Source organism: Hyperolius riggenbachi, chromosome 1 (assembly GCF_040937935.1).
Source record: "Hyperolius riggenbachi isolate aHypRig1 chromosome 1, aHypRig1.pri, whole genome shotgun sequence".
Taxonomy (NCBI): domain Eukaryota; kingdom Metazoa; phylum Chordata; class Amphibia; order Anura; family Hyperoliidae; genus Hyperolius; species Hyperolius riggenbachi.
Genome location: NC_090646.1, coordinates 247,420,864 through 247,445,482, shown reverse-complemented (window position 1 = coordinate 247,445,482; position 24,619 = coordinate 247,420,864). Strand labels below are relative to the sequence as shown.

General features: G+C 45.1%; 1 protein-coding gene across 1 annotated transcript in view; it reads left to right on the top strand.

Moving 5' to 3' along the window:
- SMARCAD1 (SWI/SNF-related, matrix-associated actin-dependent regulator of chromatin, subfamily a, containing DEAD/H box 1) overlaps positions 1-14,056 on the top strand; it is a 168,856-nt gene extending 154,800 nt beyond the window's left edge. The window contains exons 22-24 of the mRNA XM_068232555.1: positions 6,097-6,279; positions 9,577-9,686; positions 13,505-14,056. Coding sequence (XP_068088656.1) covers positions 6,097-6,279; positions 9,577-9,686; positions 13,505-13,566 — 355 coding nt within the window. The 3' untranslated portion in view covers positions 13,567-14,056. The remainder of the gene's footprint in view (positions 1-6,096; positions 6,280-9,576; positions 9,687-13,504) is intronic.
- Positions 14,057-24,619: the final 10,563 nt, after the last annotated feature.

The following is a 24,619-nucleotide window of genomic DNA, read 5'->3' as shown; positions in this document are numbered from 1 at the left end:
ACCTATTTACACTGAGCAGCTATCACCTCAGCAGTTATGATGATGTCACCTGTCAGGGATCAGGCACTGATTCCCTTGGGCGACATCACTGGGCCGGCCTGCCCACCCGTATGTCAGCTGTGTAGCTGACGATGTGCTGTATAGCTATGGGGGGGGGGGGGCGACAGGACTGACGAGTGGTGCATGCATGATGTCACAAGGGGGATTGGCACGAACAATTAATTCTTCAGGGGGATCGGCGTTGCTGGGGTTGGGTAGATCTGTCCGGCGGATCGCACACGGCTTGGGCATCAGGGGTCATCTGTTTCCATACACACACCTGATTGCTGGCTGAGGTGGTCGTTACCGGCCGCTTCAGCCACTTAAATCAGGCGTGTGTAGGAGGCTTTAGTGAGATAAACTATCACTAGCCCAGCCCAAGGTGTGTTTTTATGTTTTGTTTACATTTAGATTAGTTTGTTACTAAACAATCATATTGGATATTTTTAAATAATTGGATTAATATAAAGTCTATTGTAAAACTGAATGCACATGATTGTATAATAATCTTGTATATGACAGCTTAGAACATTGTGAGTAATCATTTGTAAGATCATTCTGTATGTAGGCATTGATGCAGTCAATCACAATTTAGCTGCTAAATGATTGAATCAGTGGGCTTATAAATCACATTCACTAATGCCAGCTTTATGTGGACCAAACACATTAAGATGCTATTGTGAGAAAAATGATATAATAAAACAATCTCATCTATAGAAAATTAGAGCTACGGTATAATCCTAAGAACCATTATTTAGTTGCCATAATGTCTCCATTGTTACAATCAGACCCCAGTGGATTTGTGGGCGAGTTTAAATGACTGAAATGAAAGTGACATGACAAGAAAAACATTTAAATGTACTGTCCCAGTCCCACTTAGAACTAGGCTGTTTTTGTTTTTTTCATTGTAAAAGTTCAAAAACATCTGAAGTGACAGGGATAAGAAGGCTGTCATATTTATTTCCTTTTAAACAACGCCTTTTGCCTGCCTGTCCTGCTGACCTCTTTTGCTGCAGTAGTGTCTAAATCACACACCTGAAACAAGTATGTGGGTAATCCAGTCAAACTTCAGACAGAACACCTGATCTGCATGCTTTTTCAGGGTCTATGAAAGAAAAAATCAGATGATCAGCCAAGCAACGTACAATGTGCAAAATTTAAAAGGAAATAAATATGTCAGCCACCATAATACTTTCTCTTCAGGTTCCCTTTAAAGGATACATAAGGCAAAAAAATAATGAATTCTTACCTGGGGCTTCTTCCAGCCCCTATAAATCTCTGTCCCTCACCACACTTCTGCTCTCACTGGGTCTTCCACTGTCCCCTCCTTAGTAGCCAGTGGCTTATGCACACATGCCGCTCGCAGTTGTGTTCTGTGCAGGCGCAGTGCTACTGCTAGTGTTGGACTGGGAGGTGGAAAAGCTGGGGAAATCCACTTGCTGGCCAAGCAGCAGTAATCAGGTGTTGCTGCTCACAGTGAAGACTTGCTACAGGTTTCTATTGGGAGTGATAACACAGGGTTACTGCTGCTTGGCCAGCAGGTGGATTTCCTCAGCTTTTTCATCTCCCAGTCCGACACTGGCTACTGCTCCTGTGCAGACTGCTTCCGGCCATAGGAGTGCAACTCTTAGCAGCGCACACATGCTAAGTCGCCGGCTGCTACTGAGGCGATAGCGGAAGACCAAGTGAGAGCAGAACTGCAATGAGGGACACAGAGACTCTAGGGGCTGGAAGAAGCCCCAGGTAAGTAAAGATGAATTAATGGTTTTCGCCTCCTGTATCCTTTAAGAATCTAGGGCTCTAAATGACAGCTTCTCTGTAGTCAAACTGTAGCTAAACGCTCACTGATAACCGACGGTGCGTACATCATTTCAGTTGTGATTGGCCAATTTTATCACTTCCATGTAGTATGAGGGCCAACAGAATTTGAATAAAATTAACAGGTTCAGTTGGTAAGCGTTTTGTAATACGTGGAAGTGGTAAAATTGGCCCTTCATTGGCCAATCAAAATTGGATGTGTGTATGCAACCTAAGTAAGGTTGTAAATCACTTTCTGGCTGAAATAAAAAAAAGCACATATGATGACAAAGGACAGATAAGATCATTAGTTCAAGATTTGTCTTTATGGGCTGAATAATACAAAAAACGCCATAAAGCACCTGGGACAGAAGTGTAAAGGTAAGTTTCAAACTTGAAATACAAAAGAGACTCTGGGATTCCAGAAAAGTCTGATCTAGCAAATCGGGTTATTTTGGCGCGAGTAATAGCAGAACATGATGATGCACGCCCCGCATATCAGTAAATCAGGGCTCTGGCAGGTGCCAGACCCCAAATTACTTCTCCCTCTGCGGCAGAATTGTATTTAACACCACCCTCGAGTTTAGCGGCAGCAGGGAGAGACGTCATTCGGCTTTCTCCGTGCCGAACTGAGCGGCGCCGAGGTGCCATGTACTTCTGATCTAGGAACAGGACTATACATCCAATAGTTTTTCTTCACTTCTGATTTGCTTTAAGCAGCATGACAACCACAAAACAACAATATATTTGCAAAAAATTACAATAATTTTCAACAGTATACGCACCTTCACATTTATCCCTGCTTTTTTGGTTTTTTTTCTCCCTTTTTTTTTTTTTTTTTTTTACACGTGACTTCTCACATTCTGATTTTTCCATGCACAGCAATGAAGGTAATTTACATAAATTTGTATGTCATTAGCTTGACATTCATACATGGATTTTTGCATTTGGAATTCAATGATTTGCATTTCCATAGACTAGAATTGTATGCGATTCACGTGTCCATTCCAGAAAGACATGTAGGCCGTTTTTTATTCTGTAGAAAATTTGGATGTGAAAATTTGCATTACATGCACAAGTGCAATGCTATTGGCGTGCATCATATGAACATGAATTCGAAAAAAACACAATTTGCATACAAATTCTGTCATGTGTGAAGGGGGCATAAGGCTACATCTTAGAAGCTTAAAGGGACTCCGAGCACCTCTCATGGGTATGCCTTTACGACTCTGACCAGTATGTAAAGATGCATACCTTTCTGTAGCTTGTGCTCTCCTCTTTTATTTGATACCTGAATCGCCATTCTACACCAAACAGTTTTCGTTCGATTTCAATTTAAAAATCTGCTGCCATCTTGGCTATGTTATAACTTCTGGGTCACCCCATCTTCTCTGTTAAGGCTCATGCACACGGGGTACGGCCATCGCCGCAACCACGTGGCATGCGCGTGTTGCGGCGACAGGTCGCCCGTGTGTATGACGCGCGAGCCCGAACCGTCGCCCGTTGGGGCTGTCGCCAGGCGATTGACATGTTCAATCGCCGGCTACAGCTGTCGCCGCAACTTCGCCGGAACTGTCGCTAGTCCCACATGTGTATGCGGGCTAGCGACAGCAACCCACACACAGCACACAGAGCTTCCGGCGGGGGGGAGGAACCTCGGCGACAGCTTCCGCCGCATCGCTAATCCCTCTGCTGCCGTGTGGATGCAGAGGGACTTGGAGACGAGCTGTCGCCGAGCTGTCGCGCACACGCTCCCGTGTGCTAGCGACAGCTACAAATGTTGCTCGTGTGTATTTAGCTTTAGAGAAGTGCATCACTGAATGAAGCAGGAAGAGGAAGTGACACGCATGGCCATTGCAAGAGGCTCCTCCAGAGGGGTCATAGCACGACTTTGTTGTAAGTCGTCTGGCTTAAAGGCATGCCCATGAGAGGTGCTCGGAGTCCCTTTAAAGGGAACCAGAGACAAAGCACCCTCATGTATTTTACCATATATATCAGTGGGAAAATTAGAGAACATGCTCTGTTTCATTCTTCACTGCTGAGCTTGCTTTTTTTTATCAGTCCTGATAAAATCCCCTACTGAGCATTCAGTCTGGCTTGCTCAGGAATGATTATAGCTGAGTCTGTCTTTTCTGGTGTCTTTTCAAGCCCAAGCCTGCCCCCTTTTGGCTCTGCTCAGGAATCATTATAGCTGAGTCATTATAGCAAAGCCAGACTGAATGCTCGGTCAGAGAGGGTAGGTGTTTTCTCTAATGTTCCCACTGATATATATGGTAAAATACATGAGGGTGCTTCATCTCTGGTTCACTTTAAGGCTACATTGCAGAAGCCTTACTGAGTTCTGTTTGCTGTTACCCTGCCATATGTGCGGCAACATTGTCAGATGCATTCCTAGCCATGCAGTACTTATTTTAAGGCACTGTATTGACTGAGAAAGCAGGTGGTTACCCGTGAAATGCATTGTCTTGTGTGTTTATCAGTAAATCATATTTTCTACAAGTGTATCCTCATTCTTTAGGCAAATCACCTTACCTTCTAAAATGCTTTAAATTATTCTTTTTTGGTGCACCTCCTTTCCATTTTAAAAATATAGAATTGACAATAGTCATAACGCATGCCTCTTAGTTTTAATGGCAAGAAGTTTTGAATCAGGATGATACCATTTATTGGCTAACTTAGAGATAAATAAACAGTAAACTTTCGGCTAATAATAAGCCTTCGTCGGACTTGGTTCCTGCATAGTTTTAATGGAGTGGAAGTTGTAAGGGTAAGTTATTAACAGCCCCGTCTTACAATACCAGGTTTTCCAAAAGGTTTTAGTTGGATATTAGAAACAAGTATACAGTACAGTATTTATATTGTCTATGTTGCAGGCTTTACTGACCACATATTGATAACATTCCTATTTACCGTATATACTCGCATACAAGCCGAATTTTTGACCCCCAAAAAGGGGGTCAAAAGTTGGGGGGTCGGCTTGTATGCGAGTCTGGTGATGGTGGTCCGAGCCCCCCGCACTGTCACCCCGCGCCCCCCCCCCCCCCCCCCCCCCGCGGCCGCCGCTACCGCTGCAATTACCTGCCCGGCGCCGCTTCTTCTATTCCCCTCCTGTCCGGCTCCGTAAATCACTGCAGCGCTCTTCACGGCGGCTGCAGTAGAGAGAGAGATAGGTTCCCATAGCAACCGCCGCTACAGGAAGCCGCGCTCTTCGCTGCTTCCTGTCTGAGGACAGCAGCCACCGTGAAGAGTGCTGCTGTCCTACGGAGCCAGAGAGGAGGGGAATAGAAGAAGCGGCGCCTGCTAAGGTAAAAGCAGCGGCGGGGGAGAGGGGAGGCGGGGGGGCACTGGGGCACTACCTAGCGATACTGGGGCACTATACTAGCGATACTGGGGCACTATACTAGCGATACTGGGCACTATACTAGCTACACTGGGCACTATACTAGCTATAATGGGCACTATACTAGCTATACTGGGGCACTATACTAGCTACACTGGCATACTAGCTATAATGGGCACTATACGAGCTATAATGGGCACTATACTAGCTATAATGGGCACTATACTAGCTATAATGGGCACTATACTAGCTATAATGGGCACTATACTAGCTATACTGGGGCACTATACTAGCTATACTGGGGCACTATACTAGCTACACTGGGCACTATACTAGCTATAATGGACACTATACTAGCTATACTGGGGCACTATACTAGCTATACTGGGCACTATACTAGCTATACTGGGGCACTATACTAGCTGCACTGGGCACTATACTAGCTATAATGGGCACTATACTAGCTATAATGGGCACTATACTAGCTATACTGGGGCACTATACTAGCTACACTGGGCACTATACTAGCTATAATGGACACTATACTAGCTATACTGGGGCACTATACTAGCTATACTGGGGCACTATACTAGCTATACTGGGGCACTATACTAGCTGTACTGGGGCACTATACTAGCTGTACTGGGGCACTATACTAGCTGTACTGGGGCACTATACTAGCTGTACTGGGGCACTATACTAGCTGTACTGGGCACTATACTAGCGATACTGGGACACACTAGGGGAATAAGGCGGCCAGCATTTCCTACCCCCGGCTTATATGGGGGTCAATCATTTTTTACTGGTTTGTTAAGTAAAAGTGGGGGGGTCGGCTTATATGCGGGTCGGCTTATATGCGAGTATATAGGGTACTTAAGTACTTACCTTTATTAAATCATGTATTCTTTTCTTTTTTGCAGGATACATCTTATAGATGAGTTTAATACGGACATGGATATATTTATATTCCTCTTATCTACTAAAGCGGGTGGTCTTGGGATAAACCTTACCTCAGCAAACATTGTGATCCTTCATGACATAGACTGCAATCCTTACAATGACAAGCAAGCAGAAGATCGGTGCCATAGAGTCGGCCAAACTAAGTAAAGCATTTATAATGTTAGAAAATGTTGACAATACATGTTTTCCTGTACTTATTTAGCCTTTAACAGATCCATCTTTATTGTTGCATATGTTGCTGTAGATGTTAATTTGTAGGTATGACATGTTTTTGTTGCTCTCACCCTGTTCATGTACACATATACCCACTTTATTCCAAACACTGTATAGCAGCTAACTTCTTGTGCAAGCTCTTATCACATGTGTAAATGTAACGTTTACAGAAGTCTGCAACCCACCCTCTGGCTTATGTAAGATGCCTTGTAATTTCCTAGCTGTTGTAATGTGTGTTTGAGGAAGAGGCTGGAAAGTTAGAGGACACAACAGTTTTCTTGCAACTTCTGGGAACTTATTTATGACCTCTTATTAGCAGGCTTTCTTGACCTGGCTAAATCATCCAATACGTGAATGTCCTGCTGGTTTTTGTCCTATTTGTTTGCATATTTAATCTATTACCATTTCTAGGCAGGATTTATGTCATCACTTGTGGACATGCTAGGTTATTAGTGTCTTGTAAGACATAGAAAAAAGTAAGGCCCCTTTCAGACAGGAGGATAAACTGTGCACTTGTTGGGCAATTCAGCGTCCCGTCTGCCTACGAGCGCCATTTGGATGGCAGCATTTGTGTCCCCACGAGTATCAGCGCTTGATACACAGTGGAGTTACCCAGCAACAGAGAACAGCAACATATATGCATGGGGGGCAACTTGTCTACCATTGCTGCCGAGAGCTAACCAGTGCCCTGTTAGTGCAAGGGAGCAGCTGACAGGTGGCTAATTCACCACCTGTCAGCTGCTTATATGAAAGAGCCCTAATAATGTCCAAATTCTGTGGCTAGAGTTATAATTGAATAAGGTATAGTTAGCTTTAGCGTGAAAAACTAAACTGATGTATTTTTGCTTACTTGCTGTTGTTTGGAAAAGCAATGTGTACAGCTTTTCATAAACAGTCATTGACCCTATGCCTCTCACATAAAGCTGGAACACTAGAAGAATTAAAAACAACTAGGTTGCAAAGCTCCTGCTTTTCCATTTGAAATCATGCTCCCTAAGGCCCCTTTTACACTTAATCAGTTGCTTTCAGTTATAACTGAAAGAAAACGGATTTTCAAAGTAATGCCCATGTTTTCCTATGGCACCTTTCACACTTAAAGTGAACCTCTGGACTAAAAATCTACTCAGCAAAACTGAAAAGGATTGGTGTTTCTTTAAGTTTCACAGCATTAGAACTTTGTTTTTCTTACCAAAGCATCATTTTTAGCTGCATTTTTAGCTAAGCTTCACCCATCAAAGAAAACTGCCTGGGCTTTTTTTCCTGATGCTGTCCAAAGCATGATGGAATTTCCTGTTTTTGTTCACGTTGCCTAGCAACTGGGAGGGGTGGTCAGCACACAGGACAGTTGGAACTTGTGTTCTCATGCCCCCTGTAACCTCATTTCAACCAAAAAGATGGCTGCCATCATGAAATCAAACATTTGCCTGTTCTTTTAAAACAGGGTGGGTAAGAGATTATATTACCTATCTATTTTAATTAACATAACTAATGTAACTTAATGACAGTATGTTTGTTTAGGTTGAAGTTCCTCTTTAACGCATTTTAACTGAAACCTTCTTCCCAATGCGCTGCTATGGAAAAAACGTGCACTAACGCACAACAACTGATTAAGTGTAAACGGTCCCTAAGCAGGATGAGTATAGCCCCTCCTTCCTTGTATGTATGTATGTCATAACAGCCATTGTGGTCTGGCTGAAGGCTGTACTTCTCCTGTCCCCAGTGCCAGTACAGACCATTTGGTGTTAGTAGTGCAATTTGTTGCTCCCGGGCAATCTCAGACTAATGGCCCATACTCACGAGGGACTTTTGTCGCCTCAACACGCGGCGCACGCGTGTTGCGGCGACAGGTCGCCCGTGAGTATGGGCCGTCGCGCGCGCGCACCCCGAACTGTCGCCCGTCGCTCATGTCGCCATGCGATTAAAGTTTCAATCGCATGGCGACAGTCGCCGCCGCACCTCCCCCGCAACTGTCGCTAGTCCGCGTGAGTACGCGGACTAGCGACAGCAACCTCCATTGTGGTAAATGGAGCTTCCGGCGGGGGGAGTAGGAACGTCGGCGACAGCTTCCGTCTCGCCGCTGGTCCCTCTTCCGCGTGTGTACGCGGAGGGACCTGGCGAGGAGCTGTCGCCCACACGCTCACGTGTGCTGGCGACAGGCCACTTCTGCAGCCCGTGAGTACGGGCCATAATATATGTGCATGTGTTTCTAGAGTGGTTGAGCCTGACAGTGTCTCAGCGGGAATACCAGGTTTGGAGCATAAGATGTTTGCTTGCTTGCTGAGTGGAATAGGTAGAGTAAGGGACCCTTTCCATAACAGGAAAACCTCATCGCTGGTGTAGTACAGAATGCTATTGCATGCAATCCATTTTGGAAGCTAATGTTCCCTTTCTTCAGCTGCACAATCTTGTAACCGAGTTGTTTTTAATGCTTCTAGTGTTCCAGCTTGGTGTGCGTATCATGAGTGTAGAGGAATTAATGATTGTATGTAAATTGGCCACTTCCCTCAATACCTGCTTTTCCATTTATAATCATGGTCCCTAAGCAGGATTAGCATTGCCCCTCCTTCCTTTTTCATATGCCTGGGATCACAGTTGTGCCTGCAATTTTGCTGGATTTTTAGTAGTTTGTAATTCTGTGTTTGTTCTGCTCTCATGGTCGTGTTTTCCACACTCAATTCGATTTGATTCTATTTTCATGATGTTGGAAAAATCTTTATATTCAAACTAAGGGAATAATCAAACTAAATTATCTAATCGAAAAAAATGTACCATGTATGGACACTATGTGTGACATTAAATGTCTAATTCTCAAAGGCTAATACTGGAGCAAAATTGCCATTTGTCCAGAGCAAAAAATGTAGTTTCTGCTGTTGAATGAAACCATGATTCTGATTGCTTTGTGTGGGCAGCAGTTTGCTTCTGGCTTGATAAAGCTCAGTGTAGTCTGTATCTGGCTAGTCTTGCTGTGCTGGAAGTATTGGGAGTTTAAACTCGTGTATTGCCAGGTAGACACAGCAAGCTTAACATTCCACAGTATGACACTTGTTACAGAGGTGTGCAGGTTCCATCTGTGTACTAGAAAATGGTACCTTCAAGAAGGGTTTGCATTGTATAGCGAGTCCACATAATACAGATAACGACATTACTTTTGTCTTAAAACATTAACAAAATGTGTACTTTAATGATTAGTGAAATCTGAAATGATCACTTTTTCTCCTCTTTTTAAGGGAAGTGAATGTTATCAGGTTAATTGGGAAAGGAACCATTGAGGAGTCCATGTTAAAAATTAGTCAACAGAAACTGCGATTAGAACAGGACATGACCACCGCAGATACAGGTATGTCTGGAAAACATACAATTATTAATCAGCTGCCTAATACACAAAACGTTACAAAAATGTCTTCCCTGATGTGCAAGCTAAAAACTGTATTCAACCAGTAGTAGAACTAAAAATGCAAGATTAACCACTTTATGTCATAGAGTGAAAGGAAGAAATGCACGAGCGTGGACATGAGTGCTACCATGGCACTTTCTGGAGAATAGCAGGACTTGTATAAACGTTCTATTTGCACTATAGTTGCACAAGCAGGTTATTTATAAATGTCCATATTGCAGGAAGTGGTTAATTGTTCACCAAAATGTCAGAACACATCTCTTCAAAAACCTTATAATAAAAAAGTAAAGAACAAGAATGATTTTTGCCTCCGTTTCCCATTTTTTTAAGAGATCTGATAAATTGGGAAAAGGGATGCCCCTCTTAGGGAACAACTGAAGCCAGAGGGATATGAAGGCTGCCATATTTATTTCCTTTTAAAGGACACCTGAATTGAGATGGATATGGAAGTTGCCATATTTATTTCCTTTTAAGCAATACCAGTTGCCTGGCAGTCATGCTGATACTCTGCCTCTTCTTACTTTTTTTTTTTTTTTACAATTATGAATGAGAGCTTTAATTATTAAAGTGGAATATAACCCTGCATTTCAACTTTGCTCTAAAACATTATTTACAGCATATTATATGCAACCAGCATTTTTTTTTTACTAGACCAGCATTGGAAGTGGTGAATGTTACACACTCTGGCTGTTCTCCAGCTCCTGCACAGTCAGAACGTGTGTGTCACATTCCACACTTGTTACATTGTGTTTACTTAAATGTATCTATTTAAACTTCGGATGCGTCTGCATTTCTATCCACGGAACTTTAAAGCTCTGTGTGTAACCCTTCCAATGCTGGTCTAGTAAAAAAAAAAATTGCTGGTTGCATATAATATGCTGTAAATAATGTTTTAGAGCAAAGTTGAAATGCAGGGTTATATTCCGCTTTAATGACGTTCATTTTACATAACAATATCCTTTCCGTAAAAGCATATACCATAACAGGTAAAAGTTTCACTTTTAGGAGCAGTAAAATCCCATATATTTTGGGCAAGTTAACTTTAATGTGCCAAAATAATAAAACTGACTTTAATATAGTCACATACATTGATTTGGTGGCTGGTGTAGCTTTGTATCTATTTTAACTTGTATTATATGCTTTTATTAGGTAAGAAAAACTTACAAACTCTTCAACACTCACTTTGGATAAAGCACAAAATAGATATAGTTTTAAAGTGATCCTGTGGTTGATAAAGTAAATTAAATTGATAATGTATTCTGTTTCATCTTACCACCTTAGTTCTCCCCTTTTTTGGTGGAGTTTGGTAGCAGGTCCACAAAAGTCTGACAAAAATGGGACACCAGTTTTGACTTCTAGTCCCTCCCCTAGCCCATGTGATCCAGGTTTAATGCTCTACACTGGTGCAAAGCCTGGTGCATTATATGGCTGTGAAGCAGGAGCGGTATGGCTAATATGGGAGGGGCATGGCCAGAGTTGGGATGGTGTTGTGGTTAGAAGGGTCTGTGGTCTGGGTGTGAATAGGGTGTTCCTGCACAGAACCTGGAAGTTCATCTAAATTTGGACACCCTCTGGTACTCTAGTGAGCCCCAACTGCAGGTAGTGCTCTTTATTATTTTGTAACCGTAGACCCTGAACAAGCATGCAGCAGATCAGGTGTTTCCTGACAGTATTGTCAGATCTGAGAAGATTAGCTGCTTGCTTGTTCCTGGTGTTATTCAGACACTACTGCAGCAAAATAGACCAGCAGGCCTGCCAGGCAACTGGTATTTAAAAGGAATAAATATGGTAGCCTCCAAATACCTCACTTCAGGTTCTCTTTAAAGTGGATCCGAGATGAACTTTTACTCCTTGCATAATTGTGTTCCTTACATATAGTTTATAGGGCATTCCTCAAGCCAAATACTTGTTTTGTTTTAATACTCTAATTTCCTATAAACTAATCAAGCCACACCCACAGCTTCTCCAGAGTGCCTTGGCGCTTGCAAGGGATTGTGGGATTTCAGTCTGGGCAGGTGAAAAAGGTGTTACTAGCTATAGATTTCAGAGGCAGAGTTTTCACAATCTGAGAGCTGCAGTGCAGATACAGATCAGTTGCCTGTGTAATGGAGGAGATAAGAGTGGAGTTTTCGCAGAATATGCAGATTAGCATGCCTAGATACAGATAAGCTTGCCTGTGTGTGTAATTGTGTAATAGTGACAAGCAGAAAACATGTCTGCTCCCATTGTATCACTGGAAAAAATATTAATATACTGTTGAAGCGGTTTGAAGATAGATTTGCTGTGTAAACTATCTAAACTTTAGATAAGATATATAGACAAGTCACTTGTTATGTTTAGTTTTTCATCTCGGATCCGCTTTAACCACTTCAGCCCTCAGTCGTTTTCACTTTATGCATCCGAGCAATGTTCACCTCCCATTCATTAGCCTATAACTTTATCACTACTTATCACAATGAACTGATCTATATCTTGTTTTTTTTCGCCACCAAATAGGCTTTCTTTGGGTGGAACATTTTGCTAAGAGCTACCTCACTGTAAATGCATTTTAACAGTAAGAATAAGAAAAAACGGAAAAAAATCATTCTTTCTCTGTTTTTGGCCATTATAGTTTTAAAATAATGCCTCCATAATTAAAACCCACCTATTGTATTTGCCCATTTGTCACGGTTATTACATATAATAATATACATATATTGTTATTTGTATGCTAGGCACTGTACATACCCATGTCTATTTCATCATGTCACATGTCACCTCGGGTATCCTTTAACCATTTCAGCCGCGCGGACGTGAGCTTCACGTCTGCAGTGGCAGGTGCTAGAGCCGCAGGGATGCCCTAGTCACTTCCCTGCAGTTTGGGGGGTCTGCAGGCGATCGCGCTGCTGCTGCTAGCAGGGGAGATTGGCTGCAGGGGACAAAAGTCCCCTGTGCCAATCCGAGCATGTCCGCCGAGAATAAACACTGTTTTTGTTCAAAAACAGTGTTTATTCTGTAAATGGAGCCGGTTTCCGCCGCCCGATCGTTAAATTTATGAATGGAAACAATGTTTCCATTCATAACCTCCCCGCCGCCACTGGGATCGGAGGCTTCCGATGGAAGCCTACGTCACTTCCCTGGTTACAATGTAGTGATACATTGTATCCTAATTAGCGTACATTGTACGCTAATGGGATTTTTGCTCAGTAGGGACATCTTGTGGCCAAATAGTAAAACACACCTACACGTTACAATAACCGGGACAAATGGCCAAATAAAATGTGTGGATTTTAATTATGGTAGCATTCATTATTTTAAAACTGTAATGGCTGAAAACTGAAAAATAACTAATTTTTTTCTTATTCCCATTATAATGCATTTAGAATAAAATAATTCTTAGCATAATTTAACACCCAAAGAAAGCCTAATTGGTGGTGGAAAAAACAAGGTATAGATCATTTCGCTGTGATAAGTAGTGATAAAGTTATTGGGGAATGAAAGGGAGAAGAGCTGACAGGTGATAACTCCTCTAGTCCATAAGGTGAAAAATCCCAGCGGGCTGATATGGTTAAGCAATAGCAGTTGCCTGGCTGTCCTGCTGATCCTTTGCCTCTATTACTTTTAGCCATAGACCCTTAACAGTTATTTATTTAAGACGACACACCGTGAATTGGTATGGTAACAGAGCCAATTTGCAGGAACACTTTTAATTGCAGTGTTTGAGAAAGCAATTCTTACAATTGTCAACTAGTAATGATCTTTTTTTTTTTTTCTCTTTCCAGGAGATGAAGGATCCATTCCTCTAGATATGGCAACTTTACTAAAAGCATCCCTTGGTCTTTAACAATAACCGGTGCTTGGCATTTTCTTCCTTAGATACAGTTTCAAGGCAATGCTTTTTATACAGACTTTCTGAATTGTGTACGGTTGTCATTTTTGTATGTATTTCTTATAAGAAATGCAGTAAATTTGTAGCCATTTGGGGTACCCAAGCTGTCTGGTGGCCTATTCCTCACACAGCAGCTGTTACCTGCATTTTCCAAATACAGAACATTCTCAGTAAAGGGAAAGTTGTGTTTCTAACAGCAAATTCACTGGACCTTTAGATTGTCAGTATTTTTGTACTGTTTTCTGTACCTCTAACGCTACATAATGTATGTGTACTGATTTATGTATTATTTTTCAATGTCTTTTCCATTCAGTGCTGTTTCAGTTACATGGACCGGTGGCTTTATATTATTATTTTTTATTTTTATTTTTTCCATTTTCTTTCCTTTCTTTTTTTTTTTTTTTGACTCCGTGAAGAAAGTAAATAAAGATTTGCAAGTGGTTTAGTCTTGTTAAAGTGGCATTTTTTTTAAATAAAATCTCTATCAAAGAAACATACCTGTGTGGTTAGACATTGCTGCCTTACTCGTGCATGTTTGGCAGCATTGCCAAGTGTAGCTCAGGGTTAGTTTTAACAGCAATTAGCGGTAACCCCTGAACTACTCACAGATACTGTTGGGAGGGCTGTGTGCAGCGATCACAGCAGAGCTCTAGTGTCACCCACCTCGCCGGTATCCAGAGGCAGCAGCCAGGCTTTTCCGTGTCCACTCAGGGCCCCATCACTATGCGGAAATTGCCTTCTGTTGCATGACTACAAAGGATGATCCCAGCTTAAAGATGCAGCGTCCCCTGCAGGACAGGGGGAAGACTTCCAGGATGTGACTAGATCCTGGGGAGGTGAGTGATCTAGGCTTCACTGCGCACTCTACATAGGGGATGGGGGGGACACTATCTGATGGCATATACTGAACGGTAGGGGCACCTACTGGCTACATACACTGAAAGCGGTGGACAGTCTCTGGCTGCCTGCACTAGTGGGGGTTCTCTGTCTACCTATCAAAAGGGGGAGAACTTTCTGGCTAGCTAAACTAGGGGAGCACTGCCTGGCTACCTATAAATGGGGGGGGGGGTACACTGCATGAGGGAGGGTAGCACTTTTTGGCTTGCCATAAGGGGAGGATGCACTCTGAGTACCTTTAAACAGGGGGATAACTTTCTGGCTACCTAAACTGGGGGAGCACTGCCTGGCTACCTATAAAGGGGGGTACTCTGCCTAAGGGAGGGTAGCACTTTCTGGCTTGCCATACGGGGGGGCACTCTGGCTGCCTGTAAGGGGGTCACTCTCTGGCTACATCTCTAGCTGCTTATACTCAGGGAAAGAGTTGTACCGCTTTTAGAAATTAAATCTGGAAAGAATCTTATAGCGAAGGCGGTTAAAGTGTGCCCAAATCTAACCTGGGAAGTTTAAATTTAATTAACAATGCTCTTAAACCTAAATAGTCCAACAGACCTGGACTAGGTTTTTATGTTTGTTTGTTTTTTTATATAGCAGGCATAATTTACTAAAGCATCTCCAGTGTGGCGATATAAGTGATCGGAAAACTTAGACTGGATGGTAAAAGTTTACAACTCTCTTCTAAGTCATATTGAGAAAGAAATTAGAAGTTTTTTTGTTTGTTTTTAAATGTAGAACAAAATAGTGGATGCTTCAGTAGCAATCAAACTAATTCACACACCTCAGTGGCAACTTGCTAGTCAAAAGCTTAATCGGGGAGATGTTCATGGTTGCCTTTTTAATTTCCAACCCCTCCCTGTGACTTGAACTTCATGCTGCTACGCCAAGGGCCCTTCTAACCCCTAACTGAGGCCAAGAGTGAAATCCTAGACCAAGATGACATTCCTGGTCGATATCACCTGTCAGACCTCCATAACTAATCTTTCACAAAAACGGGATTTCACTGGGGATTCCTCCTCAAGGTCTCAGACCTCTAAATAAGAGATTGACCTATCTCCCTCTCATTCTAAGAAAAAGCGTATGATATGAGCAATGCCTTGTCATCCCATGTGGCTAGACATTTCAACACGGAGCACAATGGTAGTAGGTCGGGAGTGCATTTTTAAAGACTGGAAAGAGGTCAGTCTAACGTAACGGGAGGTAACAATGATCATGGCCTCCTACAGAAGGAATGTAGGTAGATTCATCATCTGATGGGCAACTAGACTGCCTTGATTGAATGTATGTTAGCTTTGCTATGTTCCTCTAATTTCACTTTAACATGCAGGTAAGTGTCTACTCCTTTTCTTGCTCATCTATTTAAATTAATTTCTTTCCTTGTATTAAATATTTCTCTGCCCGTTGTTTTGCAGAGAAATAGATGTATTGTTATTCACTTAATGCATACATTTTACAGCTGTGCTCATAGCTTTGCATACCCTTGCAGAATTTGATTTCATTCCATTTTCATACAATATGAATGATAACACAAAAACTTTTCTTTCACTCATGGCTAATTTTTTAAAACACACTCCCATTGACTTACATTAAAATTGCACGATTTTACCGCCATTTTATTTTTAGTCAATGGCAGCGGTTTGTAAAAAACCTTTCAGAAAGCTCTGGAGGCTAAAAAGTGCTCAGGAAAGCGCTTATAGACTGTCTGAGCCTTTAAAGAGAACCCAAGGTGGTTTTACTAAAGCTAATAGGGCACAGAGGCAAGTCCTGTGCACAATGACATGCCTCTGTGTCCTTAGTGTGCGCTCCTAGTCCCCCCCTGGGCTCTGCTCTCTCCCCCCCTTGAAAATAGCGACAGGCTAGCGACAATCTGCTTGGCGACAAGCTTGGCTTCCTATCGGAGGAAGTTGAAAGAGGCGGGGAGCAATGCCTATGGAGGAGGTGGGGAAGACAATGCGGGAGGAGACGCAGATTGACCATTGCAAGGTAAATAGCAGGCTAGCGATAAGCAGATTGTCGCTAGCCTACAGCTAATTTCAGAGGAGCCTGGGGGGGGGCACACAAATATCGCAACCCTCGGCATGACGCGGTCGGCTAGAGGTTAAACAATGCAAATTGCCTGGCTGTTCGTACATCAAAAAAGGGCGTGTGCTGTAGCCTAAATTTAATGATATTGTCTAATCATTTTATCGTTTCTTGTAATAAAAATCAGAAAATATTGTTTGACACTGAAAACGATAATATATTTGTAATGTATTGTCTATAACCTTATTTTATCATTTCTTCATGTAATAAAACCAGGCAATATTGTTTATAACAATGAAGAAAAAAGTACATTAGTAATAAATATAGTAAAACATTAGTAAATAATACCAACATTTTACTACAACTACAACAAAACCTAACCCTACTCTCACACAGAACCCTCTCTCTACCTATCCCTAACCCTAAGACCCCCCTGGTGGTATCTAACCCTTAACACTCTCTGGTGGTGCCTAACCCTACAACTCACATTGTTTATCAAATTATTTTTTAAATCCATATAGTTATTTGAGGAGGAATTGTATTTGTGTTTTAGTTGTTAAACTTTCCGAAGATGGAAACGATAACTATGGTAAATATGTTTGTAAATTATTATATAGCAAGTATTTTGTAAACCGTCACGGGGCATTCAAATTTCCCATTGTGCGCCACTTTAAACGATATTTAACATGAGTCAATGGCGGTGCCCTTTTTGTCCACTTGCCTCATGCGCCCACATTTCCTGCTTCTGGCTGTGCTGCTGATCATCTGCCTGTAATACTTTTAGCCTTAAGATGGCCAATAACAATAACATTTTCTGGACAATCAATTACAACGATCTTTCCTACGAATGATTGAAAATAATCATTTGGTACCAGTAATTGACAAACTCCTTACCAATCCGATCACATTAATGAAATAGATTTGAAAACTGGTTTAATTTCATTAATCTGATCTGACTGGTTAGTAGATTTTTGTCCATTAGTAGTCCCAAATGATAATTTCCGATCGTTCATACAAAGAATCGTTCCTAAACAACTGGCAAATCTTATTGTTAGTGGCCACCAGTGATGCTCGGATACCCCTTTTCAAAATTCGGATACGATTCGGATCCGGATACCCAGATATCCGATCCTTCAAGTCTATTCTAACAATATCCTGCACCCAAATTGTATGTTTTGTGCACCCTGAACGGGGAGCCAGTGGGGAATATGTAATCCTAAAGAGCAAAATCGATACACCACTGTCTACTGTACAAATACGCTTTATTTAACATTGCTAATACAAAACCCCTCCGGGTCGGATATCAGAGTTCAAAATTTTCCGATCCAAATGCAAATCTGATATCCGACCACAGTATCCGGGCAAATTCGGATATCCGGATAGAAAAAACGGAAGTGGCCTTTAAATTGCTTTAAAAACGTTTTTAGGGTATATGAGGCATGTAGCATCATTATTTTGTAAAGGGGAACACTAATTGATGATGTGGGGACTTAAAATCCTCCCCCCCCACCAAAAAAAAATATCTGTAAATTAACATCAGGCTTAGGTTCCAGACAGCAGTTGTGCAGCCCAATGTCCAAAGTCCAACCGCACAACTGGGACATGAAAGTTTTCACCCCAGACACCTCCAAAAAATTACGCAGCAATTGTGTTTTGGGTTAAATATAGGTGGTATCAGTGGCCTGTGGCACCCTGGCGGTGGGAGCTGCACAGGCAGCAGGAGCAGGGCAATGCAGCAGCATTGCAAAGGGAGAAACAGAGGTGTGTGCATCTAACCAGTTTCACCTATACCTATAGTTCGGTTCGCCCCATAATGCACATTGAGGGTCAACTTTGACCCTCTACATCACAGTCAGCAGGCCCAGTGTAGCCAATTAGGCTACACTAGCCCCTGGAGCCCCACCCCCCCTTATATAAGGCAGGCAGCGGCGGCCATTACGGTCACTCGTGTGCTGCCTGCGTTAGTGAGAGTAGGGCGAGCTGCTGCAGACTGTCTCTCAGGGAAAGATTAGTTAGGCTTAACTTGTTCCCGTCTGGCTGCATACCTGTGCTGTGAACCCACCACTGCATACCTGTTCTGTGAACCCACCACTGCATACCTGTTCTGTGAACCCACCACTGCATACCTGTGCTGTGAACCCACCACTGCATACCTGTGCTGTGAACCCACCACTGCATACCTGTTCAGTGAACCCACCACTGCATACCTGTGCTGTGAACCCACCACTGCATACCTGTTCTGTGAACCCACCACTGCATACCTGTTCAGTGAACCCACCACTACATACCTGTTCAGTGAACCCACCACTACATACCTGTTCTGTTCAGTGGACCCGCCACTGCATACCTGTTCAGTAAACCCACCACTGCATACCTGTTCAGTGAACCCACCACTGCATACCTGTTTTGTTCAGTGGACCCGCCACTGTATACCTGTTTAGTGAACCCGCCACTGCATACCTGTTGTGTTCAGTGAACCTGCCACTGCATACCTGTTCTGTGAACCCGCCACTGTATACCTGTTCTGTTCAGTGAACCCGCCACTGTATACCTGTACTGTTCAGTGAACCCGCCACTGCATACCTGTTCAGTGAACCCGCCACTGTATACCTGTTCTGTGAACCCACCACTGCATACCTGTTCAGTGAACCCGCCACTGTATACCTGTTCTGTTCAGTGAACCCGCCACTGTATAACTGTTCAGTGAACCCGCCACTGCATACCTGTTGTGTTCAGTGAACCCGCCACTGTATACCTGTACTGTTCAGTGAACCCGCCACTGCATACCTGTTCTGTTCAGTGAACCTGCCACTGTATACCTGTACTGTTCAGTGAACCCGCCACTGCATACCTGTTCTGTGAACCCACCACTGCATACCTGTTCAGTGAACCCACCACTGCATACCTGTTGTGTTCAGTGAACCCGCCACTGCATACCTGTTCTGTTCAGTGGACCCGCCACTGTATACCTGTTTAGTGAACCCGCCACTGCATACCTGTTGTGTTCAGTGAACCCGCCACTGTATACCTGTTCTGTGAACCCACCACTGCATACCTGTTCTGTGAACCCACCACTGCATACCTGTTCAGTGAACCCACCACTGCATACCTGTTCAGTGAACCCGCCACTGCATACCTGTTCTGTTCAGTGGACCCGCCACTGTATACCTGTTTAGTGAACCCGCCACTGCATACCTGTTCTGTGAACCCGCCACTGTATACCTGTTCTGTTCAGTGAACCCGCCACTGTATACCTGTACTGTTCAGTGAACCCGCCACTGCATACCTGTTCAGTGAACCCGCCACTGTATACCTGTACTGTTCAGTGAACCCGCCACTGCATACCTGTTCTGTGAACCCACCACTGCATACCTGTTGTGTTCAGTGAACCTGCCACTGCATACCTGTTCTGTGAACCCGCCACTGTATACCTGTACTGTTCAGTGAACCCGCCACTGTATACCTGTTCTGTTCAGTGAACCCGCCACTGTATACCTGTTCAGTGAACCCGCCACTGCATACCTGTTGTGTTCAGTGAACCCGCCACTGTATACCTGTACTGTTCATTGAACCTGCCACTGCATACCTGTTCTGTTCAGTGAACCCACCGCATCAGTGCGTATACCTGTGCAGTTAAGTGAACCCACCTACCTACGTGAGTGCACGCAGTGTGATATACCACTCCGTGCATACCCGATATGGACAAAACAGGTAGAGGAAGAGGTAGTGCCAGAGCCAGAGGAAGGCCACCCGGCAGGTCTGCGCGAGGTCGTGTAAATGTAATTTCGTGTGGACCTGGCCCACAGTACAGTGCTCGGAAGAAGGCACGTCCCATCACCTCCCAAGATTGTCAGGACGTGGTTGAGTATTTAGCGACACAGAACACCTCATCTTGCTCAGCCACCAGCGCTACTACTAGCACCACTTCCGCTGCATTTGACACTTCGCAAGAATTATTTAGTGTTGAAATCACTGATGCACAGCCATTATTGTTACAGCCAGATGAATTTTCACCAGCTCATATGTCTGCGTTACGCGGCAACACTATGGATGTAACATGTAAGGAGGATGAAGGACCTACTGATGGTGCATGTTTGGATTTTTCTGAGTCAAGCGAAGCTGGGCAGGATGATTACGATGATGACGATGATAGGGATCCTCTGTATGTTCCCAATAGAGGAGATGAAGAGGGGGACAGTTCAGAGGGGGAGTCAGAGAGTAGGAGGAGGAGAGAAGTTGCTGAAAGAAGCTGGGGCAGCTCTTCGTCAGAAACAGCTGGTGGCAGAGTCCGGCACCATGTATCGCCCCCTATGTACAGCCAGCCAACTTGCCCTTCAGCATCAGCTGCTGAGGTCCCCATAGTGCCCACATCCCAGGGTGGCTCAGCGGTGTGGAAATTTTTTAATGTGTGTGCCTCAGATCGGACCAAAGCCATCTGTTCGCTCTGCCAACAAAAATTGAGCCGTGGAAAGGCTAACACTCACGTAGGGACAAGTGCCTTACGAAGGCACCTGGAGAAAAGGCACAAACCGCAATGGGATTGCCACCTGAGCAAAAGCAGCAGCAGCACACAAAAGCAAAGCCACCCTCCTTCTCCTCTTCCTCCATCAGGTGCATTATCTGCTTCTGCCGCTTTCTCCCTTCCACCTTCACAGGCACCCTCCTCCACTCCGCCTCTGCCCTTGAGCGGTTCCTGCTCCTCTGCCCACAGCAGCAGTCAGGTGTCCGTGAAGGAAATGTTTGAGCGGAAGAAGCCAATTTCAGCCAGTCACCCCCTTGCCCGGCGTCTGACAGCTGGCGTGGCGGAACTGTTAGCTCGGCAGCTGTTACCATACCGGCTGGTGGACTCTGAGGCCTTCCGTAAATTTGTGGCCATCGGAACACCGCAGTGGAAGATGCCAGGCCGCACTTATTTTTCGAGAAAGGCCATACCCCAACTGCACCGTGAAGTTGAGAGGCAAGTGGTGTCATCTCTTGCGAAGAGCGTTGGGTCAAGGGTACACCTGACCACGAATGCCTGGTCTGCCAAGCACGGGCAGGGCCGCTACATTACGTACACAGCCCATCGGGTGAACCTGGTGGTGAACGATGGCAAGCAGGGCGCAGCGGACCAAATTGTGACACCTCCACGGCTTGCAGGCAGGCCTCCTGCTACCTCCTCTCCTCCTGCTACATGCTCTTCGCTGTCCTCCTCCTCCTTGGCTGAGTGGCAGTTCTCCTCTCCAGCTACACAGCCCCAGCTCCGCAGGGCCTATGCTGCATGCCAGGTAAGACGGTGTCACGCCATCTTAGACATGTCTTGTCTCAAAGCGGAGAGTCACACTGGAGCAGCTCTCCTGGCTGCTATTAAGAAACAGGTGGATGAGTGGCTGACCCCGCACCACCTGGAGATAGGCAACGTGGTGTGCGACAACGGCAGCAATCTGCTTTCCGCTTTGCATATGGGGAAGCTGACACACATACCCTGCATGGCACATGTCATGAATCTAGTGGTTCAAAGATGTGTGGCAAAGTACCCTGGCTTAGCGGATGTCCTGAAGCAGGCCAGGAAGTTCTGTGGGCATTTGAGGCGGTCTTACACAGCCATGGCACGCTTTGCGGAAATTCAGCGCAAAAACAACATGCCGGTGAGACGCCTCATTTGCGATAGCCCGACTCGCTGGAACTCGACCCTGCTCATGTTCTCCCGCCTGCTAGAACAGAAGAAAGCCGTCACCCACTTCCTCTACAACTACAGTAGAATGAAACAGTCTGGGAAGATGGGGATGTTCTGGCCCGACAACTGGACACTGATGAAAAATGCATGCAGGCTCATGCGGCCGTTTGAGGAGGTGACCAACCTGGTGAGCCGCAGTGAGGGCACCATCAGCGACTTAATTCCCTACGCTTACTTCTTGGAGCGTGCTGTGCGTAGAGTGGCGGATGAAGCTGTGAATGAGCGTGACCAGGAACCGTTACGGCAGGAACAGGCATGGGACCAATTTTCATCAGACCCAGCTGTTTCCTCAACACCTGCGGCAGCACAGAGGGGGGAGGAGGAGGAAGAAGAGAAGTCGTGTGCAGAAGACGAGTCAGACTCAGAGGATGATGAGCAAGGTGTTTCTTTGGGGGAGGAGGAGGAGGGGACAGCGGCAGGAGAACAACCGCAGCAGGCGTCGCAGGGGGCTTGTGCTGCTCAACCTTCCCGTGGTATTGTTCGCGGCTGGGGGGAGGAGGTTGACTTACCTGACGTCACTGAGGAAGAGCAAGAGGAGATGGAGGGTACTGGATCCGACTTTGTGCAGATGTCGTCTTTTATGCTGTCCTGCCTGTTGAGGGACCCCCGTATAAAAAACCTCAAGGGGAATGAGCTGTACTGGGTGGCCACACTACTAGACCCTCGGTACAGGCACAAAGTGGCGGACCTGTTACCAACTCACCGGAAGGTGGAAAGGATGCAGCACATGCAGAACCAGCTGTCAACTATGCTTTACAATGCCTTTAAGGGTGATGTGACAGCACAACGCCAGCAAGGTACCACTGCCACTAATCCTCCTCCCGTGTCCACGCAGTCAAAGACAGGACGCTCCAGCGATCTCATGGTGATGTCGGACATGCGGACGTTCTTTAGTCCAACACCTCGCCGTAGCCCTTCCGGATCCACCCTCCAACGCCTGGAACGGCAGGTAGCCGACTACCTGGCCTTAAGTGTGGATGTAGACACTGCTGTGAACAGCGATGAGGAACCCTTGAACTACTGGGTGCGCAGGCTTGACCTGTGGCCAGAGCTGTCCCAATTTGCCATCCAACTTCTCTCCTGCCCTGCCGCAAGCGTCCTGTCAGAAAGGACCTTCAGCGCAGCTGGAGGCATTGTCACAGAGAAGAGAAGTCACCTAAGTCACAAAAGTGTTAAGTACCTCACCTTTATCAAAATGAATGAGGCATAAATCCCGGAGGGCTGCTGCCCGCCCCAAGACTAAGTCAGTCCCCGCACACACAGCATCTCTGCCTGCACGCCGTGTGACTGGCTGCCTGGCCTGCCCCAAGAAGATTAAGTCGCTCCCAGTCCCTCCACACAGCATGTCTGCCTGCAGGCTGCTTGACTACCTTCTCCACCACCACCAACAGGGTCCGGGACTCCAGGCGGATTGCTGAATTTTTTAGGCCGCTGCTAGCAGCGGCCGCTGTAATAATTTTTCTGGTGCGTGTACATGACTGCCTAATTTTTCTGGCTGCACTGCGGGCAGCTGCAACAACAAAAGAAAAGGCATGTACATGCGCCCATTCCCCTTCGTGATCATTACCTTGCCGTGGTGAAGGGGCTTGCGTATCACAATGAAGCAATGACCGGCGCATAGATGAGTGTCTCGGGGGGCACACAAAAGATAATAAGGTCGTTGCTTCATTGTGGTCAGACCAAATTTGATCAGCTGGACAGTCACTGTTCTGTCATTCAGCTACATCAGCCAGGCGACCATATGGGCTGTAAAGCCACCAAAACATGCACTCTCGCCATGGTGCGCACCAGTCCAGCACGGCCGTCACTACACAAACAGCTGTTTGCGGTGCGTTACACGGTGAGTTTGTTGTGTCAGTGTGAAGCAGTACCTTAATTACACTACCTGATTGATGTATATGTTACGGCCAGAACCCGAAGTCTGGCCACTTCGGGTTCTGGCCGGTCACAACGCGAAGTGGCTGCCTGAAGCGGCCAATACACGAAATGCTGAGTAATTTCGGGCTTTGGCCGGCCAGAACGCATTCTGACTAAATGTGGCCGGCCAAGTCCCAAAGCTCACCTATTTGAAAGTTCTGTCCCCATCACGCTGTCCCCTGTGTTATTGTTCTGCTTCCGGCAGCAGCCCCGCCTGATTCTCTGTGCAGAGAGTCGGGAGGAGGTAATGTTCACATCAAAGCATCGGCTCTTAGAGCCGGCTCAATGAACTTCACACTGCAGCCTGTGGAACCCTGAGAGTCAGAGGAGGTTATGTTCACATCAAAGCATCGGCTCTTAGATTAGAGCCGGCTCATTCCTCAATGAACTTCACACTGCAGCCTGTGGAAACCTGATCCAACCTGCAATCTCCTCACAGATCTGCACACAGCTCTAGCC